Here is a 22,096-nt window from a genome sequence, read left to right as displayed (position 1 = left end):
AATAATCAAATATTATTTTCTATCTACATGACTTTACCGAAAGACCTAAAGAGTATGAATTCCTGCAGTCACGAAAGCTTTAAGTCAATATGTAATTGTATTGTTATTTAAGTGGTTAACAGTGCTGTAATAAGTGTGGCTAATAACTTAATTGATGAGTGCATATAAATTAAGTTATAATCGACGTTTAAATACATTATTATGGTATAGTGAGTATATTTGTGTTTTGTGTCCATATATGTGTATATATTTGTTTAGGTGTACCTATATTAGTGTGTGTGCATCAGGAAATTACTCAACACTAACGTCTCCAAACTCCCTTCTCTCTCCAACATCCCGTCGGCTAAAAGTTGGAGTCCCCTGTCTCTGATCTCGTTCTCACTCAGCCTAAACCCGGGTGGACAGGGGAAGGGACAGCGCTGACTCACTGAGCCCACGGGAACCGCGGAGTCAAACACGCGGTGAGTGAGGGACACTCACAATGGCGGTGCACGTGACCAGAGCACACACGTTCATGAGCAAAGCTGCTCATTGTTCAATGCTTCTGTGTTAGACATTTTATATATCATAGGTGGCATTCACAAAAAGGAGTTTACTCACAATCATCCATTCATTTATACTGCACTGTACCTTTATAATCTGAAACGTGTTTGTGTTCATAAGGGTGTTGTTTTGCAAGACCTCATCTTACAAAAAAGACAAAGATCCCCCGTGTAGCCTTAACAGACTGTAGGGGCAAGTGCTGTTAGCGAGCACCTATGAAGGCCGGAACGGCACACGAGGGGGTGGGTGGTGTTGTATATGGCCCTTTTTCCACAATTAAAATCAATAATAATATTTGCCGATATTTTTAAAATAGTAACTGAAATAAATAAATAAACACCGCTACGACAAGGACCAGCAAACAGCAACGGGAGATCGTAAAAAGGTCGTTTAAATAAATAAATAATAACCTCCGGGGCAAAGAGAGGTTAGCGACTATCTGCAAAATCTCCAGATTGCCAAAGGACAATTCACAAACAAACCTGTTTGATGTAACACAGCCGCCGGGGGTCACCAAGAGGGGAGGGGGGCAATCACGCGCGCGACCGCGGTGAGACAGCGGACGGGGAGGGCATCTGTTTTTTCTCTCTCTCGCAAGAGACGCGGAGAGAGGAGAGGGAATTTCACATTTAAGCTCCGCAAAGGACAGCGAGACAGCGTTCGGAAGAAGACATCAAGCCAGCTCCGAGGCATGGCCTCGAGACATTAGCAATGGGTGCTGTGTCCCGCAGAGAAGAGGGGCGAGGGGACGTTAGGTGCTGAGTTCGGCATGGGCAGACAGAGTATCGCTGAAAGTTATTATACATTCATCCTGATGTTTTGAGTCGCTTGCAGAATCGAGGATTGCGATAAGCTGTATCATACTAAGCTATCAGAGTTGTGTAAGAGGTGTGCAAATACAATTTTCAAGTTTTGAGAGTGAGCGACAATAGCACACTCGACAGTTCAACAAGACAACAGCTCAGCAAGCGCCAGAAGAGGGTGGCGAGCGGCAGGCTCCAAGGGGGCCCCGCGATCAACCGAGGATGCGAGGCTGGCAGAGTAGCGATGTGCCACCGAGTGTGAGTTCAGAGCTGAAAGAAATATCGCTAAAAGACTTTTATTCTACATTGAGTGCCAGCTGCCAGCAGCCAAGCGTGTGCTGACTTGGCTCATCCAGCAATGGAAAGAGCCTGACCAGCCGCCCATGAGCAAAAGAGTCAGCGAACCAGCAAAGAGCGCGTTCGAGCATCTCCACAGAGAGCACGTGCGGATCAGCTACTACATCAGTGGAAAGAGACCGTATCTGCCAGCACGAGCAGCCAAGCCGACGCCCCGAGCAAGAGAACAAAGCAGTTCGTATAACCCTCCCCCCACACTCTCACCCTCACGACGCATCACCCTGCGTCTGTTTCACGAAGACACACAACACGCATATTGGGACAATCAAGAAGAGTGACATTCCAAGGTGCTGATCGTGAAGAACATTGCTGCCTATTGAGTTACGTGGATACGGTCATTTAGAAGTATCTCAGTCGTTCGTTTTCTTTTAATGGCATAATCTTGCCGATGAATCCATTGACGTATACTTTTGCCTTTGAGAATAATAATTGTTTTGACTGCCTTTTCGCATGAATATCGTCGGATGAACTACTAAGGACTTTTTATTCGTATTTTCCATATGCTCGTGGTACCCAGAGGAAGCAATCAATTGTTCCGTTACCCAATTAACAACGTGATTATTGAGGGTTGAAGAGATGGATCAATGAAATGAACATTGCCTGTAGTACTATGCTGACAATTTCAAGTACAAAAATTTCCATATTAGAGTGTTAAGGTTTTTGTGTAGAATAGCGTGCCTGCATGTTTTAACGACTCTCCCTATCACCAATTAAGCTCGCGTTACGCAGTGGAATTAATAATATGTGCAGTTGTCAAAGTGAAACAACGCAATCGTTGATGTTTACTGTGTTGATGCTGTGTTGAAAATTCCGAGCTTGAGAGTTCGCATATCCTTATGTTAAAGTTTTGTTTAGAATAAAATTGATTAACGCAGAAGTGGTTGCGTGTGTCCTTCCTGATTTCGTGCGTAATAATCTTATTTATAAGAACTGTATTCTGCGTTGAGATCTCAATTTGGAGACCTGACATAAACACACTAATACACTCAGTAAATGTTAAAACGAGAATAATTGTATTATACCGATCGATAATACGAAGTTAAACAAGGAAGCTGAGCTGACTCTGGCATGCTCACAGCACCTGTATAACTTCATACGAAGAATTGTATTATTCCGATTGATAATCCGACCCTCGTCAGCGAGGCGGGGCCTAATCATAATAACGGATTGCAATAGCATAATCACACACACGAGCATTAATGAATATGATTATATCTCGAATTAGCATAATTTATGCGCATAATTGCATCACCTAACATAATTGCGGATAATTACGCAAATTCCAAATTTCATTTAATTTTTATTATTTTCATCAAAATTTTCACAACCAACATATACAACAGTGACCTACACCACCCCGACCGCCTTTGTATCCTTAGTGGCAATGTTTACACACTGCACCAGGTCCTCATTTGAGGCTGAGTCGACCTAGAGGGAGGCCCAGGTCCGGTTCAGATAATCGTCACCGGTGTTGGTCGTGAGCGGGAATCGAACCCGGGACGCCGGGTTCATAGCGTAGCGTAGCGCTAATCACGACACTACTACTCCTCGTCTACACACCTACATACACACACAGTAACGAAAGTAAATAACGCACATACATGCGTATATTCACTAATTTGTCCATGGCGCACTCATATCACTGGATGAATTGCGCCTCATGAATGTGAATCCTTATTATATGAAGATTCCTTGCATTCATTTTCATGTAAAAAAATACTGTCACATTAAAACTGCAGACTCAAACAGGGGTGTGTAAAGTGTGTACAGCAGAGGTCTCACTCCGAATCAGTCGAGCGGCAATATCTTTTCATCGGTTGCGTAACGCTGTGTGGAAGCTACCTGGTCTGTCGCTCCGCACTAAGCTTCAGGTCTTCTCGGCCACGGTCATTCCCTCCCTTCTCTACGCTTGCGAAACGTGGACCCCCCTAATGGAACATCTTCGCCGGTTAGAAACATTTAGGCTGGCCTGCCTACGATCCATCCTGGGTTTAACCAGACTGGATTGTGTGAGGAGCTCACAAATCCTTGAAAGATCTGGGCAGGGTCCCATCGGTGAGCTCCTCCGGCAGGCAAGGCTGCGATGGCTGGGTCATGTAGCCCGCATGCCCAGCCAACGCATGCCGAAACAGCTTTTGTTTGGCCGGATTGAGGGGGCTAAGCGGGCGCGGCACGGGCTAGAGAAGAGATGGAGTGATGTGGTACAGGAGGACGTGGAGCTGAGTGGACTTGCCGATGACTGGTACCAGCGGTGTCAAGATCGGCCTCTGTGGAGGAGGCTCGTGAAGGATGCTACTGGGCAGTTGGAGGCAGTCGCCCTCCAACAACAACGGAGGGCGGAGGAGCGACGCTCACAACAGCGAGCGGAGCGCCGGGTGGCTAAAGCACAGCAGGTTGGCACAGTAGGGGGCACAGGTGGTGCATCAGCCAGTTATCTCAGTCAGTCGACCCGTGGCACCTGGGTCTGCCCCGTGACCACCTGCCAGCGGGCGTTCGACACTTCACGTGGCCTCAGGGTGCACATAGCCTGGCACAAGCGTCGTGGTGACGTCACCGCCACTTAGTGGCGAATGGCGGTTGTTGTTGTTGTATATTCATATATGAGAGTGTGTATATTAGTGTACATGTGTAGTGGAGTAGGAAGGTGCATAGTGGAAACAGCGTGATTACATAACACAGACAGTACGGGTTATGTTGGGTCAGCCTGTAGCGAAGGCAAATACAGTGCAGGTTATATTAGGGCAATTAAGCTGGGTGAGCCAAGGACGGCTGTGATTGGCTGGAGCTGTTGCCAAGTCTAGAGTCGCGCCTAAAGGTCTGGAGGAGAAGCAGGTGCGAACGACGAGGAGCGTGGTTGGGACGCGGACTAATTAATTGGGGAGTAATGAGAGCGGGGATAAATTGGGGGGTCGGCAATTGGAGCGAGGTTGTTGAAGTTGGAGAGCTTGGAGTGAACAGCGGGGAATTGAAGTTGGAGTCAACAGCAGGGAATTGAAGTGTGGAGAGCTTGGAGACAGAGAGTGGAGAGACAGAGTTTGAGAGACAGAGTTGAAGATGGAGCATGGAAACAGCATAGCGATAGCAGAGCTGAAGAAGAGAAGCAGCCAGCAGTGGAGAGAGCGTAGCGATGGCGGAGCTGAAGAAGAGAAGCAGCCAGCAGTGGAGAGAGCATAGCGATAGCGAAGCTGAACAGAGACGAAGCAGTTAGCAGTGGAGAGAGCATAGTGATGGTGATAGCGGTGAACAGAGACAAAGCAATTAGCAGTGGAGTGAGCATAGCGACGGTGATAGCGGAGAGCGGAGACAAAGAAGTTAGCGACGGAGTAAGCGAAGTAATCATGGGGAGTGGAGAGACAAAGGTGGCGAGCGAGTCGAGTGAAGCACGGTGAGCGAGCCATGACGACATGGATACTGTAAAATATTGAGGACATGCTGAAAGTTGTAAATAAAGCGGTGTTCGAAGAAAGACAAAAGTTGTCCGAGTGAAATCGAACACTACATTTCGGGTCAGAGTGACTACGAACCATGCCGAGATGTCAAGGAAGGCGGCCAAGAAGAAGAACGTGCCGGTGGACTCATCCGACGACAGCAACGACGAGGACGTGCTTGCCCGTGTCCTGCCAAGTGGCCGATACTCCTCCGGAGGGCCTGGTTGAACGAGAGTCTAGAGAATGAGACAGCGGTTCGAGCGAGGCCGAGACCCCCGCACCGTCGAGTGATTGGAGAGTCCTCATGGCCCAGTGGGAGGCCAGGATGGCGACATTGACGGAGGCGTTTAACCGCTTTGTGACATCGGACCAGATGCAACCGACGGTGTCAAGTCGACCAGCAGATGTTGCCGCGGGGTCGGAGCGATTGGAGAAATCCGACGACGATGAAGCACCACCATCGGGAACAGCACGGCGACTTCATGTGCAGCGGTTCGAGGCCAAAGTTGGGGATTGGACGGCATTTACAAGACGGTTCCGAGCAGCTTATCAATCTCTGGAGTGGACTGAGGGTGCCGCTCTGCGGGCACTGCCGACGGCCCTCGATGATGATACCTTGGCGACATTTAATGGATTCCCTGCCACCGTCAGGTCAACACTGGATGGGGCATTCGCGGCAATGAGCAAGGTGTACGAGCCGCGGTCGGTCGCCAAACGTAGATTCCAGCAAAGGAAGCGGGAGGACACGGAATCCCCTCTTGCATTCCGCAGCGCGCTGTTGGCCCTCGCTCAAGTAGCATACCTGGCGATGGACCAGGAGGCCCTGGATTCCTTGCTGCAGGAGAAGCTTTTGCAGTTGGCCAAGGAGCTACGAGTCGTCCTTTCGCTTCCTGACAGCAACAACGACGATGACATGTCTCTACAGATCGCCAGGAACATCAAAGTCAACCTGGACCTCCGCGATGAGCCAGCGGTGGTGGGTGCGCAGCTGCTGTTGCTGAGCGCTGCCGCGTCCGAGAGCGCGGTGGCGGTGGGCGAGGCACCGCCGATTGCAGCGGCGGCCGGGGTGCCACCCGCGGGCATGCTGCGTCGCCCCGCGGTGTATGGATGTACTACGAGTGCGGACGGAGAGGACATGTTGCCCGCGACTGCTGGTGGCGCAGGGGCGGCCTTCCAAGGGCGCCGACCAGCTACAACCGAGGATTCTCCCAGGACCGAGGATTCCGGGTGAGTCGCGATACATTCAATACACGGCCGCTCTTTCCACATCACCAATCTGCGTCATCTCACCCATTCACATCTCATTCGTATGTTGCGCACGGTCAGGACGTGTGGGGCGCGTTGGTGCATCGTGTTTTGGGAGCTGCGCCGGGGTCGTCGGATGTGATGGCACTTATTCAAGGGGTGATGGTCAGAGTTATTGTTGACACGGGGGCTTCTGCGACCCTTATCTCGTTACAAACTTTTTGCTTATTGCCAACTTTGCCCCAGGCCCTAGAACCGGTTGATGGGCCGTGCATAGTAGCAAATGGTGGCAGTCTCGGTATTATGGGTTGTATGGTCGCGACGAATCAAATTGGCGAAGTGAGCGTTACGGGGAATATTTTGGTTTCCAAGGCCTTGGCGGTACCGTGTTTGTTGGGAACGGATTATTTGCAAAGGATGCCACTTAGAATTTCTATAGAGAAAGGGGTGTTTGGAATTGCCATCGGGAAAATGTCTAAAATTTTTGGGAACGTCTTTTAAGCTTGCGGTTGCGAATGCCGTGGTGCAGGCCGTGGTGAGCCGCACCGTTCGCGTTCCGCCTGGCACGCAGATGCTTGTGCCGCTGCGCTTTAAAAAACAGTTGCCTTTCGGCGAGCAACAGGAGGGTATATTGCTGACGCCCTCAAATGCTGTGTCACGGATGCCCACTTTGGTAGGGGCTTTGACTATTGTACCGGCAAATTGCGACCCTTTAATACAAATTGTAAACGTGGGACACGAATCGGTCGTCATTCTGGAGGGTACAACGTTGGCGCATGCAACGGCAGCGCCGGGTCCGGAAGGGGAGGCGTGTTTGGCAACGGGACAGAGTGAGATGTTGCCGGGTGATGGAGATGATCCGGACTGGTTGCGAGATCTATATATGCAAAACCCTGAACTAACGCCTGTGCAGCGGTCGCGTCTCCATGGGTTTCCCTTTGAATTCAAAGATGTGTTCAGCGTGATTACATGATAACACAGACACTACGGGTTATGTTGGGTCAGCCTGTAGCGAAGGCAAATACAGTGCAGGTTATATTAGGGCAATTAAGCTGGGTGAACCAAGGACGGCTGTGATTGGCTGGAGCTGTTGCCAAGGCTAGAGTGGCACCTAAAGGTCTGGAGGAGAAACAGGTTCGAACGATGCGGAGCGTCGTTGGGACACGGACTAATTAATTGGGGAGTAATGAGAGCGGGGATAAATTGGGGGGTCGGCAATTGGAGCAAGGTTGTTGAAGTTGGAGAGCTTGGAGTGAACAGTGGGGAATTGAAGTGTGGAGAGCTTGGAGACAGAGAGTTGGAGAAACAGAGTTTGGGAGACAGAGTTGGAGACAGAGCTTGGAAACAGCGTAGCGATAGCGGAGCTGAAGAAGAGAAGCAGCCAGCAGTGGAGAGAGCGTAGCGATAGCAGAGCTGAAGAAGAGAAGCAGCCAGCAGTGGAGAGAGCGTAGCGATAGCGAAGCTGAACAGAGACGAAGCAGTTAGCAGTGGAGAGAGCATAGTGACGGTGATATAGGAGAGCAGAGATGAAGAAGTTAGCGGCTGAGTAAGCGAAGTAATCGTGGGGGAGTGGAGAGACAAAGGTGGCGAGCGAGTCGAGTGAAGCACAACGAGCGAGCCGTGGCGACATGGATACTGTAAAATATTGAGGACATGCTGAGAGTTGTAAATAAAACGGTGTTCAAAGAAAGACAAAAGTTGTCCGAGTGAAATCGAACACTACACATGTAAGGTCTAATAAATCTGAAAATCTAAATAGGCTCGAGGCTGGATGGTGCTTCTACCCAAGACTAACATGTATAACAACAGTTGTTGTAGCCTGCGGAGCTGCGTTATGGCAATGGAACAACATTCATCTCTATGCTCTACACCAACCCACACTGACAAGATTGGTGATGTCTGGTCAAATAACCCCCAAGACCTGCATGGTGTGGGAGTGCCTTATCCAGCAGTAGACTGACCAAAGGCTGTACTTGTACATGTGTAGGAGTGTGTGAGTTTATATGTACACTATGTGTACGTTTGTGTGTGTACATGTCTGTGTGTATATACGAGTGTCTTTGATTGTGTATTTATATGCGTTTAGGGGAATGGTGGGAAAGTCGTTGGCACATTACATTACAAACGAAGTGACCTGGGTTCAATATCCGTAAACAGCATCAGTGGTGAGTGATGAAAAAAATTCTGGTCCTGGAACTCCCGTAGGGTGACTCTGCCTTAAATGAGTACCTGGTGGTGTGTCAACATCAGCAATGGGGAGAGAAAGACAGCCAAGGACGGTGCTGGTCAGGGAAGTGCGATCAGCACTTGCCTCAAAAGTGTATGCAGGCTCCACGGGGAGATTGTCTTTGTGCTCTAAAGTGCAGTGTAATAGTGTGTGCTTGTTCCCTGTCACTGGCTTCACTTTCCCCACCAGTTTATATGGGCTACTTGGGGGATCATTGTCTCTTTAATGCTTTACAACTAAGATTAACACCCATTACCAATTAGCTGTCTCTGTAGTGGTGAGCACAATCACTGACCATGATCCACTGTGAACCAGGGGCTTGAATCGGACACGTGGATCAAACCGTTACCCTCACTCTCCACCGCAGTCGCAATCAGGGCTACATTTTCTCAGTATGGCCTAAGGTCACCTCACTCCCTGCATATAGTGTGAGGGCTATCATTATCGCTAATTAAATGTTGCTGAAGATGATGGAAAACTTTACAGCATCCATGAATATGCATAACTTTTTTTTCCTTTTGTACTTTAACGTACAGTGAGTGCAGCATTCACTGTGGACCCACCTACTCACTGTACATTTACTTACCCACTCACACTAATTCACTCATTCACCAACCCACTCACACACTAATTCACTCATTCACCAACCCACTTACACGCCACTCACATCCTCACTTAACTCCACATATTCACTCATCGATCCACCCACCAAGTCACCCACCAACTCAAGCAGGCACGCACTCACTCACCGAACCTCATCCCTCAGTGGATGAGTGGGAGTGGGTATGCGGCTGGAGAGTGAAGGTATGGGCAAGGGTGGGGGATGGGTTATGGAAAAAGTGAAGGCAGGTGCAGATTGGGGGTTAATGGGAGGTATCAAGGGAGGGGTGAGCGTGGCGTGCGGGGAGAGGAGTGAAGTGAGTGAGGACAATGATGGCAGTGGCAAGGGGAAGAATTTGTCAAAATTTGTGTTCATGCTTGGGCTACGCAAGACCGAGTGTTTACGTGAGAATGGAGTTACATTGTACTGTATGCACAGTTAATAAGTGAGGATTCTTATAGACAAAGATCTGCCGTATAGCCTTAACAGACTGCTGGGGAAAGTGCCGTTAGGGAGCACCTATGAAAGCCGGCATGGCATATGATGGAGTGGGTGGCCAGTATCACGCCCGGCTGCTTTTGTCTCCCGAGTAGCGATGTTTTACACACTGCACCTGGTGCTCAATTGAAACTGAGTTGATATCACGCACAATTATGCACACACAATTTGTGAAGTAGTGAATGCAAGGTGTGCCAGTCTTACACTAGATGTTTACATCTGTGCAGTCCACGCTGAAGCCTCTTCATTTCGTCGGTGCCGATGCCACAGCCGAACAGGTTGAGTGTCTCCACAGGTTCTTCTCGCTGCAGCAGGATCCAGGAGATGGCAGCGCAGTCTGGCAGGGACAGCCTTGTGAATGACAGGTCTATCTCAGTCATGGACCGAGTGACATCACTCAGGGACTTGCGGTCGTGCAGCTCGTGCACGCAGTGCAGGAGACTGTTGAGCCTGTGTTTGTCAACCATCCGATTCTTCATGCTGCGATTGAGCCACTCGATTATTTCCTTTTGATAATCTGCAGATGGAGGATCCAAGATACCCTCAAAGAACTTCCATGGAGTGCTTGATGCCAGTCCACAAAAAAACCTCTGAAACACATCAAACCTCCCATCTTTGCTGTCCTTAATAGCCTTGATGACGTCATTCACTGGCCATGTTGAATGTGACAGATGCACAGCTATCGCTGCAAAGAATTCCTGCATTGTCAAGTGTGAAAATGAATAACAACTCCCTTGTTTAATGCCCTCACATGTGAACACTTTGTTGATGAATGTACTTCCTAGTTCAGAAGAACTAACAACAAACTCTTCTAGATCTTTTTGGCTGAACATCTGGATGTTTTGCTGAACCCCCTTCAGAGCCATATTGCCAAGAGACGATACAATTTCCTTGGCACAGCAGCTGCCACGTCCATGGTGTACTATGAGCCCAAACACGTATTGTGTGAAGAGGTCGGTCATTGATTTGAGGATAATCTCAGAATGTTCAGACTTTTGTAAATGTTCCTTCAGTGTAATGGCTGCTATATGGCAGAATGAAGGGTTCTGGGACAATGTATTCACTGTTTCATTTTCCTGCAGGAGCTTGAGTGCCCTTTCTGCTAGACTCCTATCTTGGTAAAATTTGTAAAAAAATGCTATTTTATCTTTGTTGGAAAACCCAGTGATTTCAACAGCTCGATCAACATTCACTTGACTCAGTTGTTCCATGGCAATGGGTCTGGTCGTTATCAAGACCGAGGCCTTGGGCAAGAGATTTCCATTCACTAGGGCAGCAATGATGGCTTCTACTGTTGCCGTCTTACGTGGATCGGTGCACGCATTGGCATAGTCAAGGCGCTTTCCAAACTCGTCCAACCCGTCCATAACAAAATGGGTTCTCTCTTGGTTTGCGAAAACCTCATCCGCTTTGTTTCCCAAACATGAGTGCAGCTTAGAAAACAGCTCTGCCAGTGACACCTCTCCAATATCATTATCTCCCTGAACCTTATGAGCACGATGTGCTCAAAGCGTCGTGCAAATACTTTCTCACCTGACAGCAAGCTGTGCACAATGAATTTGCTCAACATGGTTTTACCGCTGCCTGGAGTCCCCACTACAATAACCAGTCGGGGGTGTGTTTTTTTTCCAATGTGATCAAAGAGCTTCTTGTAAGTAATCCCTTCTCTCTGTGCTCTCTTCATCAGCTCCTCGTGCTGCTTGCCTCTCGCTAGTAACTCGTGCTCCTTGGTTTCTTGATGGCGGTAGTAGGGAACCAGAATTGGCTTCACCATCCTCTCCAGCAAAAACACTGCAGGTTCTCCAGGTCGTGCGTCGTAGTTTCGTGTTAATGATGTCAGCTTCAGCAATAATTCTCTGAAATCATCACCAGGCTTATCTAAATGACACAAATAATTTAACGAGCAGATCAGTTTCACTTACAATAAAAAACATATTCCTATAGCAGACAAATATGTTTAAAATAAACTATGTAAAAAAAGCGTAGCGAATTCATTCACCATGGATAATGCAGCAACATCATGTACATCATGAATTATTGTGTGGAAGTTTTCACGATGTGTATATTCTCCAAATGCAATTTTTATAAACACTGTACCTTTTGTAAAAAAATATGTTTTATCATAACAAAAATGCTACCACCATGTGTCTTGTTTGTTTTGCCTGTGAAAAAGATAGTACCACATTTAGCATTACCGTGTACATCAGCATCATCACAACCTAATTCTATCAATCTGTGTGTAAAATGCACTGCTTGCCTTATCCTACAATTATCGATTTTTTTTTTGTCTAGGATGTTGATTTTTTTTTTTATATTTCACTGGTATTGGGGCTGTGTTTCCTCTCCCATCTCAAGCTGGCCTACATCACGTAGCACGGGGGCTACACTGGTGGAGTGCAGTACACCAGCCACGGTCCTAGCAGCAGAGAAGATGAAGTGCTGTCACTTCCACAAGAACAGACACATGAATCACAACACTCGTAGCATCCCACGTCATACATCGTAGGTTCACTTGAACTTCAACTAATCTGGCTACTGCATCATCAGCAAACACTGTGGCAGCCACTACATTGTGGAGAGTGTCGATTTCCAATGACAAATTTGCTCAACAACTTCCATCAGCTTTCCAAGGAAACATTGAACCCAGTCTCTCACCACTTGGGCAATGGTGACCATGAGTAGCCTGATCCCTCTGTATCTGATCTTATTTTAATTTCTCGGGAATCATATATTCGGAGTCATTATCTCCCGTGGACTTTTTTACAAATGACGAGGTCTACAAATTTGACGTTGAATCTGGAGTGAAGTATAACCAATCCAGTTTCAGTTTCATTTATTTTGTATAGCCCTGTGAGCCATTCGGCTCTTGAATCGGGTGCAACTGCAACAAACAAAACCAGGAACAAGAAACATCTTAAAGTGACTACGCGCAAACAGAAAAATCCAGGAAAAAACAGCAAAGTCTTCCGGAAAAAGCACCGTATATCAATGCTGTGTGCAAACATCCCAGTGGGATGCAAGCCAAACAATTACAACCATAAGACAATTTAGATTAAAGTTATCAGTCTAACTCTGTACTACAACAAATAAATATGGCTAAACCAAAACGTTTTAGAAATCACTAAAATAAAGCTATAAAAGCAATGTAACAGTGATCATAGGAACTAATTTAAATTTTACAATAAAAGATACACATAACATGTACTACCAAACTTTGCAGCCATAGCTTGCTGCATGAGTCACTCCATAACAGCAGGAGTATCAGTAGGAGTATCAACATTTTTCAAGAGTTAAGAGGAGAGAGTAGGTTCCGTTTCATGAGTCAATGGCATTAAAAGGCGGGGTGTCATTAGAAATAGCAGTCATTTCTAGATTTAAAGCTTTCGTGACTGCAAGGATCCATATTCTGGTTCTATTCGGTAAAGTCACGTTAGTAAAAAATAAAACAACAAAAATCACGACGTTTCGGCCACAACACAAGCGGCCTTCATCAGGTGAAGGGACCAGGCTGTCTCGAGGACAGCGCTGGAGTGAAACACAGCCACGCTCAGACCGCGACCTTTAAGCTGTGTGCAAGGGAACAAGGTGCCTTGACAAAGGAATTAGCATAAAAATTAGCATTTGATTGGCCGACTTAGCATGATGAACGGTGTAGAGGTGGTTTACATGCGGGTGCACATTCCGGTTGGCGTGGGGGGGGAGGGGGAGTTTACCTATTGATGGTGTGAAAAAGGAATTTTTAAGAGCTGCGAAAGTTTGGGGTACCACTACTTGAAAAATATACTGTACCATTGAAAATTAGTTTAATGTTTGGTTCGATTTACAACATCTTTCCAATGGTTGCTTAATTTGAAACCATCTTCTCGGTTGAAATTGTGTCTGTGTTTGTAGATCTGAATTGCCTCGTAAACAAATTTCTGATAAAAACCCGTGGGTTTGCAAAGAACCTTGGTATCGGAGAAAATTATATCGTGATCACCCACAGCGTTGTAACAGTGATCAGCTACGGCAGAATAATTCGTTCTGCCGTGTTTCAAATCTGATTTGTGCTCGCGAATTCGGTCAGAGACATGTCGCTTTGTCTCCCCGATATAGCAAGCACCGCAGGTAAAACTCAATTTGTAAACCCCGGGGTACTGTAAGTCAGGAATGACATCCTTCACGGATGGGATCAGATCACGAATTTTGTGTACTGTATTGAACCGGACCTGGATCTTGTGTTTGTTTAGAATTTTGGAAATCTTTTTAGTAACGCCTGCTATATATGGTAGTGTGATGGTTTTCACCGGAGTATCAAGTGGTTGTTTCTGTATGGAGGGAGAAACAGCTTGGCGGATGGTACGGTCAGAGTATCCATTCCTTTTGAGGGCCAGGTGTACATGTTTTAATTCACGGGTCAGGTGGTGTTGGTCCGAAATGCAATGAGCTCTTAAAAATTCCCTTTTCACACCATCAATAGGTAAACTCCCCCTCCGCGCCAACCGGCATGTGCACCCGCATGTACACCACCTCTACGCCGTTCATCATGCTAAGTCGGCCAATCAAATGCAAATTTTTATGCTAATTCCTTTGTCAAGGCACCTTGTTTCCTCGCACACAGCTTAAAGGTCGCGGTCTGAGCGTGGCTGTGTTTCACTCCAGCGCTGTCCTCGAGACAGCCTGGTCCCTTCACCTGATGAAAGGCCACTTGTGTTGTGGCCGAAACGTCGTGATTTTTGTTGTTTTATTTTTTACCTACGTGACTTTACTGAATAGAACCAAAGAGAATAGCAGTCATAGCTAGTCAATATAAAAAAATTAGGAGTAAAAAATGTCCACAAAGGAGGAGACATTATACTGAGAAGAGCAGATAGCCAAGGACCGAGCCACGTGGAACACCATATAATTGGGACTTCTGAACAGAAGGCAGTCCTTGCTTGCAAAAATAGGGCTCACTTTTAGAGGGGAAGCAGAAGCAATGGGGAAGTGTGAGAGATGCCTGCGTAGCCATGCCGATTCAATAGGATGGAGTGGTGTGTGGTATCCAAAGCAGCCCAAAAGTCAAGAACTAGAAGCAGCTTCCATAATTTAAGAGAGGTGGTCATTCACCCTCAATAGGGAAACAGTTTCAACGAAATGGCCTTGGTGGAATCCAGATTGTACCAAGTCATGGAGACCAAGGCAGCTGATGGGTTTGCTGCCATGGCCAAAAATATTGGGCTTGACACTTGAAAGAGAGCTTCATAGCTCATTATATTCTTCCAGCTCAAATAAAATGCCTGTGTCTGAAGAGGTGAGAGAAAATCACCATGTTTAAGTCATTTGCAAGGAAAGGGAGGTGTAGGATAGGACAGAAATTCAGGAATGTTGGGGTACAGTGTGGATGCAATGTTTTGATACTGACACACATTTCCATTATCCATCCATCCTTTCCTCCAAATTTCTGATCCCTTGTACATACCCTGCTATGGAATGGAATATGAATGTCCTCCTCCTGAGAGGGATGTTGTTATGCAAGAGTGGTGCAGTTTGCGAATATCAAATGACAGTTCATATCAGTTCAAAGCAATTCCTTCGCTTAAACTTGCCAGAGACATGCGAATGGTTACGTGAAGTTTAGCATCACTCACGAGAAGCTGCTCCAGGGATGGCTTTACCCGCAGTTGTGCTCAGATCGACACCCATCACGTTGAGCTGCTGCTCATGCTGTGATATCCACTGACCCAAGAGAGGGATCTCGGATCTCAGTGGCACCAGCACATCTTTAAGGAATCTCATGCACACTTCTTCTCCATTGTTGAGCACCAGGTCAACCAGGTCCCGTGTTCGTGCCATGGGGTTATTCTCGCTTTTGAGGGACGCATATACACTGTCCAGGACTATCCCTGTTTGATAGGAATAGTCAAGCACTTCTGAAGACTTCGCCTGGAGGTATTTCTGCAGATTCACTTTGTTGGTTTTAATGCTCTCACATGCAGAAACTTTTGATGCCATCACGACAAATGCATCGAGTCACCTGAAGAAAATGAAAACAAACCATGTGTCACCTGTAAGCATAGTCGTGTAATTTTAGACTGGTACGGGAAAGAATAATAATTATAAAAATAAAATGTTGCTACTAAAATCTGAGAGGTCTCGGTTAGGTACCATTGTGACTTTAGGTATTTGATTGTGAATACATTGAGTTATTTAAATTGTAATGAAAGCTTAAAAATTGTCATTGGAATATATAGAAATACATACAATTGCATCGAAACACTTTAGGCATCTCAAAACACTCTTCAGTGCAAGCATTTGAACATTCACATGAACACAACACTACGATAAAGAAAAGTAAAATGTAAACCTAATTCAAAACACCACACAGGTTTAGCAGATTAAGCAGCTGCGTGACACCACGTGCTCACTGCCTCGACCATCGTGATGCCACGCAGACGGCAAATTGCGTTGTAATGTGCAATGATCGGGATAGCGTCACCTCTAGTTGAGTGACGATTAGAGGGTGGGAGCCAGGTTTGATCTTGGGTAGTCCCTATGTAGTGAGCACTCCCATGCTCTCAATGTATGGGTAGAGGGTGCTCTGAGGTTGTCTAGCAGTGGTATGACGTCACATACCGCGCTCCCAGCAGCGGCTGGCGGGGCCATTTGTGAGGGGGCCGGGGGAGCCGACGGAGGGAGCCGATGGAGCCAGGAGGCCGACGGGGCGGGGGAGCCGGGGGGGGGGGCGACGGAGCCGGGGGGAGGGGGGGGCGACAGCGCAGGCAGAGGGAGCCGACACTGACTTTCTCATACATCATACACTGACTCATTCACACCATGCACTGACTCACTCACACATCATGCACTGACTCACTCACACATCATGCACTGACTCGCTCACACATCATGCACTGACTCGCTCATCATGCGCTTACTCACTCACACATCATACACTCGAACAACCACTGACCCATTCACTCATCATACACAGGTTCACTCATCGTGTGCTGGCTCACTCGCACATCATACACTCACTCTGCCGCTGACTCGCTCACACATCATACACTGACTCACTCATCATGCGCTGGCTCACACATCATGTACTCACTCAACCTAATACTGACTCGATCATCATACGCTGACTCGCACATCATACGTTGACTCGCACATCATACACTCACTCACGCTGCTGCTGACTCACTCACACATCATACACTGGGAGTGTCGTGCTGCCAGCTATGGCTGCAGGTTTTGTCGTACATGTTATGTTTATCGTTTGTTAATTTTAAAATCACAGTTCCTATGATTACTGCTGTTACATTGTTTTTGTAGCTTTATTTTGGTCTGGTTGTGGTTCAATAGTTTTCTGCAATGTAGATTCATATTTTGTTTGTTGCGTTTGCACCCGACTTAAGAGCCGCATGGCTCACAGGGCTATACCTAATAAATTAAACTTGAATACGCTTCACAGAAATGAGTAAACATGACCTTTTGTGGAGGTAGTGTGTTTGTGTGGGGAAGCCAAAACTTAAAGTACACACATGAGGCAACGTCAATGTTACTGTAATGTTCATTATGTTAAATAAATCACTTATACAGGACAGCAGTGGTCCAGGTGTCTGTGCAACCACCTTCCTATGCCTTTGAATCTCCACTTGCACTGTCTCTTAGGAATTCTTCAAAATTAGCGGCACGTTACATCATCATCAGCAGCCATTGTCTCTCTACCGCTGGATGAACGCCTCCCTATATTTGTTTAACGTGAGAAATTGATGAAGAAAATTCTTAATTTAACATTTTTTATTAGTATCAATAATAACGAAGCATCTGGTCAGTGAGTATGCACCACGTGCATTTACAACAGCATGCAGAGCATGAGACTATAACGAGTTTTGTACATCATGTTTGTAAACCCAAGTAATCCATTCTTTAGTATGAGATATTTATACATTTAACTATTTGTGTATTGAGCTGTGTGTATTGCATTGCTGCAAACTAAATATCTATACTGTACATATACAGGCCGGTCTGACTTAACCAGCGTTCTTTCTACAAGAAGGTGCTATAACAAGTAATATTAATTTATCCCTGTGGTGTCACTATATACGTATGATTTTATGAGTAGTCAAATAGTACGAGGAGATAATGCAATAGGGAGAAGGGGGTGAGGGCGTGGGCTTAGTCGCTTTTTCTCTCATACAGCACACATCTCCACAGGAAATGAAAAAAATAACACCTGGCAAATGGACATACATTGATGTTTACGCCCAAGGCGCAACAACTCTATTGGTTTCACTATCGTGCAGCTCCACGCTACACACAGCAGACGCGTGCTCCCTACAGAGGATAAACTGTCGAGCGTCTTCTACGCCGACAGAACGAGCTTCAACACAAACATCCCCCATGTAGCTCCACAGACTGGTGGGTCAAGTGCTGTGAGCCCCTTTGAAGACCTGCACGCAAAGTGGGGTAGAAATGGCCAGCACCACACCTGGCCACGTTTGTCTCATAGGTTATACTGATTACCCATTGTACCAGGCACTCATTTAATGCAGACACAACCTAGAGGACCCAAAACCAGTGTAGATATCACGTGCTATTGATAACTGTGGCTGAGTTTGTTGTGCAGCATGGCTCGCCACAAACACACATAGGCGATGTACACAAACATACAAGATACAAATGAGAAAAATCTCCCATATCGTTTTTTACATTATTGGGATTAGTTCTGCTAGCGAGCACCTAAGAAGGCCAGTACGACACATGAAGGGGTGGATACATAAACACAATAACAATAAAAGCCATTCGCCACTCAAAATTGGTGACGTCAAAAAAGTGTTTGTGCCAGGCTAAGTGCACATTGAGGTCATGTGGACTGTCGAAGGCTCATGGGCAGTAGGTTACAGGATAGATAAAGGTGTCATGGGTTGAGTGACAGGGATGACTGGCAGATCTACCACCTGTGCTCCCTACTGTTCCACCTTGCTGCATTTTACTCATTCTGCACTCCGCTCGTTGTTGTGAGCATCACTCCTCCGCCCTCCGTTATTGCTGGAGGCGGACATCCTTCACAAAACTCTTCCAGAGACGCTGATCTTGAAACCACTGGTTGAGCTGTTGGCAAGCCCAAACAGCTCCACCATCCTTCTGTTACACTGCAGTCAAACTCTTGCCTATAGCGATAAGCCCCTTATATCTGGACAAACAGAAGCTGTTTGGGTACACAGTGACTGGGCATTTGGGCTACATGACCCAGCCAATGCTGCCTCACCTGCCTTAGTATCTCACTGATGGACATTTGTCCAGATCATTCAAGGATCTAAGCTGCTCACATAATCTAGTTTGTTAAGCCCACGGTGGATCGTAGACAACTTGAATATGCAAAACCAGTGTGGATGTTCCTTTAAAAGGGATCCAAATTTCTCAAATGTAGAGAAGGGAGGGGATATCTGGCTGAGAAGACCCAGAGCTTTACATGGAGCGACAGGCAATGTAGCATTCACAGTGTGTTACGCAGCTGAGATAATTATGTTCAACCGATTCGGAGCATGGCCTCTGCTGCCAAACTGGAGCTAGTCACATGCACCCTTTCCAGGTATGGAAAATTGTTCTGCTCTGTCCAAAACTGCCCCACTGCTCATGGGGAGTGGAGGGATGGGAGAATACGATGACAGAATACCCAGGCAGGTGCTTTGTTTTATGTGGGGATGAACGTAAACCCCATTTCTTAGTAGTACTCTCGAAGTTCAACAAAAGCTTCTCCAGCTCATACTGGATATAATTCTTATGGTGGGGATGGTTGTAATGTGGAGGTGGGCAGTGGTAATGCACGCTCCTGTCTAATGAGGAACCAACAGTTTGGGACAATTTCAAGATTATGTAAACAACGCCGCCAAGACCAGCCCAACAACCTGTTGCAATATTGGAAATGAATGGATTAGTGATTAAACGTGGTGTTTAATTGAAAAACGAACGTAAAAACTGCTACAAGGGCCTAAGAAGGCAATGCAAAACTCAGATCTGGCATGAACAGAGGGGGCCTGATGGAAAAGCTGCAGCAGTTGAATAATAACTCTCAGTCAAATAAAGGATGACTTTGCAAACTTCAGTCAGCTCAGGGGAGCCTACTTTAATATTTCCTGCGCAATTACAAATGCCAGTGGCAAGCTCCTCAGCAGTTGAAGGCGGAAACTAGCATGCTAGAAGTAATTATGCTCCCAAATGCAGAATCGCTCTTCGTCATATCCCTTTGAAGAGCTCATGCAAGCCACAGCAACCAAAGACCCTACACCTTCTGCATTGAGCCATTTGAGTATAAAGTGAGAGGTACCCTAAGAAAAATGAAAAATCACTAGTATCCAACACTTGCAATATCAGAGCAGAAATGCTGACACCCAGAGGCTCAACTATCATCACATGGGTGAGTAAGATCTTTTAACACACGTGGAGGGCAGGCTTGAAACCAGCTTTCAATGATGCAGCCTTTTTGGTTGGACTGCAGGCAGTCTTACTCGTGCCGTGTCAGTCATAGAAGTTGTTGGACCATACTTATATTTGCCTCAAGCAAGTCTTGACGAACAAAGTGGGGTATAATCTGCTGAGTAGTGTAGTGGAGGCTGTGAAATGAGAAATAATCAATTAGAGTGCCTTTAAAAAGAGCCTCTGTCAAGGTGATGTGCACATCAGTGAGATACAATCATCATTGGGAACAAGGAGGTGTACATTCAGCCTACATTTCTAAAGAGAGAACATAAAGTGATGATCACAGGAGAAATCTGTGGATGGTAAGTGACAGGCCCAAATAATTGCATCAAAAGAAAAGGGAATGAGTGACCTCCGAATGAGTAAAGGTTGATTAGAAGTTCCAACAGGAAGCCTTGGTTGCTGGGCGGAGAATGGGTGAAGGGGAGTAAAGCGAGATGGTAGGGACGATATAGGAGAACATTGGGAGGGGAATAAGATGATGGGAGAGGCAAGCAGGAGCGTGTCCATGGTGGAACTTGAAGACAGCAAAGGGGATATTGTGCTTGATGCAGAAATTAATCGGATACCAGTGGAGGGATCAAACACGATCACAGCTTTACCAATTAAAAACCAGGCAACAGAAACAAACATGAGTACAGTATTACCAAAGACAAGACTGTCACACTATATAAAGTCCCACTAATTTCATGGATCGTTATTAAACAAAGGTGTCGCTTTAATCGACATTGTGAACTCGGGATGCTACGGGACAATGAGTCCCATAGGCAACGCCACGGGCTGAAGGGCACAGTGAGGGCTATCACTCCCTCGACTGACTGTGCGCGAGTAACAGACTTCAGCCTCTATTGACGATCTCTGTGAACAGGGAGGTGGAAGCCAATAGAGTTCATGTCAACAACAAAAACCGTGACCTTTAAAGAGACAATGCTCCTGTTAAAGTACGATTGACAGTACATTACCATTTTTACATGCTTCAGAGTACTATACCCATTTTAGAAGCAGCGTTGCTTTGTAGATTGATTTTGTTACTGATGGAGATAGTAAAAAAAGCATGTGGCAAGATGAGACGTTCATTCGAATCCGTGTTCTCAATGTCCTAGCCCCTTGGCATAGCCCCTAGGCTCAAGCACAAGACACTGATACTATTTTACTCAACACCCACCTCTATAACCCCCCTAATCGCTCCCCCTCAATCCCGCTATCTCCCCCTCCCCCCATCGCGATGTTATTTATCTTCCAAAAAAACTTCTTCGATAACACCGCTTTGAAATGAAATGTTTATAGTAAGAGACGATTCAGGCAATGGCCCTTTTGTCACAGCACTTCAGTCTCCTCGACTTGTGACATCGGCACCACCCATGAGGAGGCCGCATTTGTTGCACTCCAAGATGGCTTGGTGAACGCCCCTCCCCTCCACTACCCCGACTTTTCCTTGCCGTTTGTCCTTGATACAGATGCTAGTAACACTGGCATTGGAGCTGTTCTGTCTCTAGTTGTCAATGGCAACTAGAGACAGAACAGCATAAGGAAGCAGAGTGCTGTCTCCGGCTGAACAGCGGTACTGTGTCACACGCTGATAACTGTTAGCTATCGTGTTTTTCTTGCAACAGTATCTTCCATATTTGTATGGGAGAGACTTTGAGGTGCGCTCGGACCACGCGGCGCTGCAGTACGCGCTGCAGGTTGACCAGCCATCTGGCGAACTTTCACGCTGGTTGGAGGTCCTCCGTGACTACTCTTTTCAGGTTACCTATCGCAAAGGCTCCCATCACACGAACGCGGACGCCCTCTCGCGATTACCCACGAACGAGAGTTGCGCAAGTTTTTCGGGCTCCGGTCGCTGTAAGCCGCGCAACGAACACTCGCCCCCTACCCTTACGGCATCGGCCGAGGTTGTAACATCTGAGGGAGCTGGGGATCCAGTGGCGCGTGATGCTGTCATTGGATTGGA

General features: G+C 46.7%; 1 protein-coding gene across 6 annotated transcripts in view; it reads right to left on the bottom strand.

The window, feature by feature from the left end:
• LOC142907491 (ribonuclease inhibitor-like) overlaps positions 1-22,096 on the bottom strand; it is a 37,590-nt gene that overhangs the window by 6,902 nt on the left and 8,592 nt on the right. For 2 of the 6 annotated variants that reach the window (XR_012931047.1, XM_076057066.1), the window contains 2 exons: positions 15,312-15,697; positions 9,907-11,580 (listed from right to left, as the gene is read on the bottom strand). The exons of 1 other annotated variant lie outside the window; for it this stretch is intronic. Coding sequence is in view for 3 of the 5 variants with exons in the window: in XM_076057066.1 (XP_075913181.1) it covers positions 9,907-11,069 (1,163 nt within the window). In the remaining 2 variants the exon portion in view is untranslated. Of the gene's footprint in view, positions 1-300; positions 351-5,227; positions 5,339-9,906; positions 11,581-11,799; positions 11,865-15,311; positions 15,698-22,096 lie in introns of those variants that run through there. 3 more of the 6 variants (XM_076057067.1, XR_012931049.1, XM_076057068.1) reach the window with 3 other exon arrangements.

Source organism: Petromyzon marinus, chromosome 79 (genome assembly GCF_048934315.1).
Source record: "Petromyzon marinus isolate PM22_M1 ecotype Great Lakes invasive population chromosome 79, UKy_Petmar_22M1.pri1.0, whole genome shotgun sequence".
In the NCBI taxonomy this organism is placed as follows: domain Eukaryota; kingdom Metazoa; phylum Chordata; class Hyperoartia; order Petromyzontiformes; family Petromyzontidae; genus Petromyzon; species Petromyzon marinus.
Note: the sequence above shows the minus strand (reverse complement) of the source record. Positions and strands in the feature narration are given on the sequence as shown.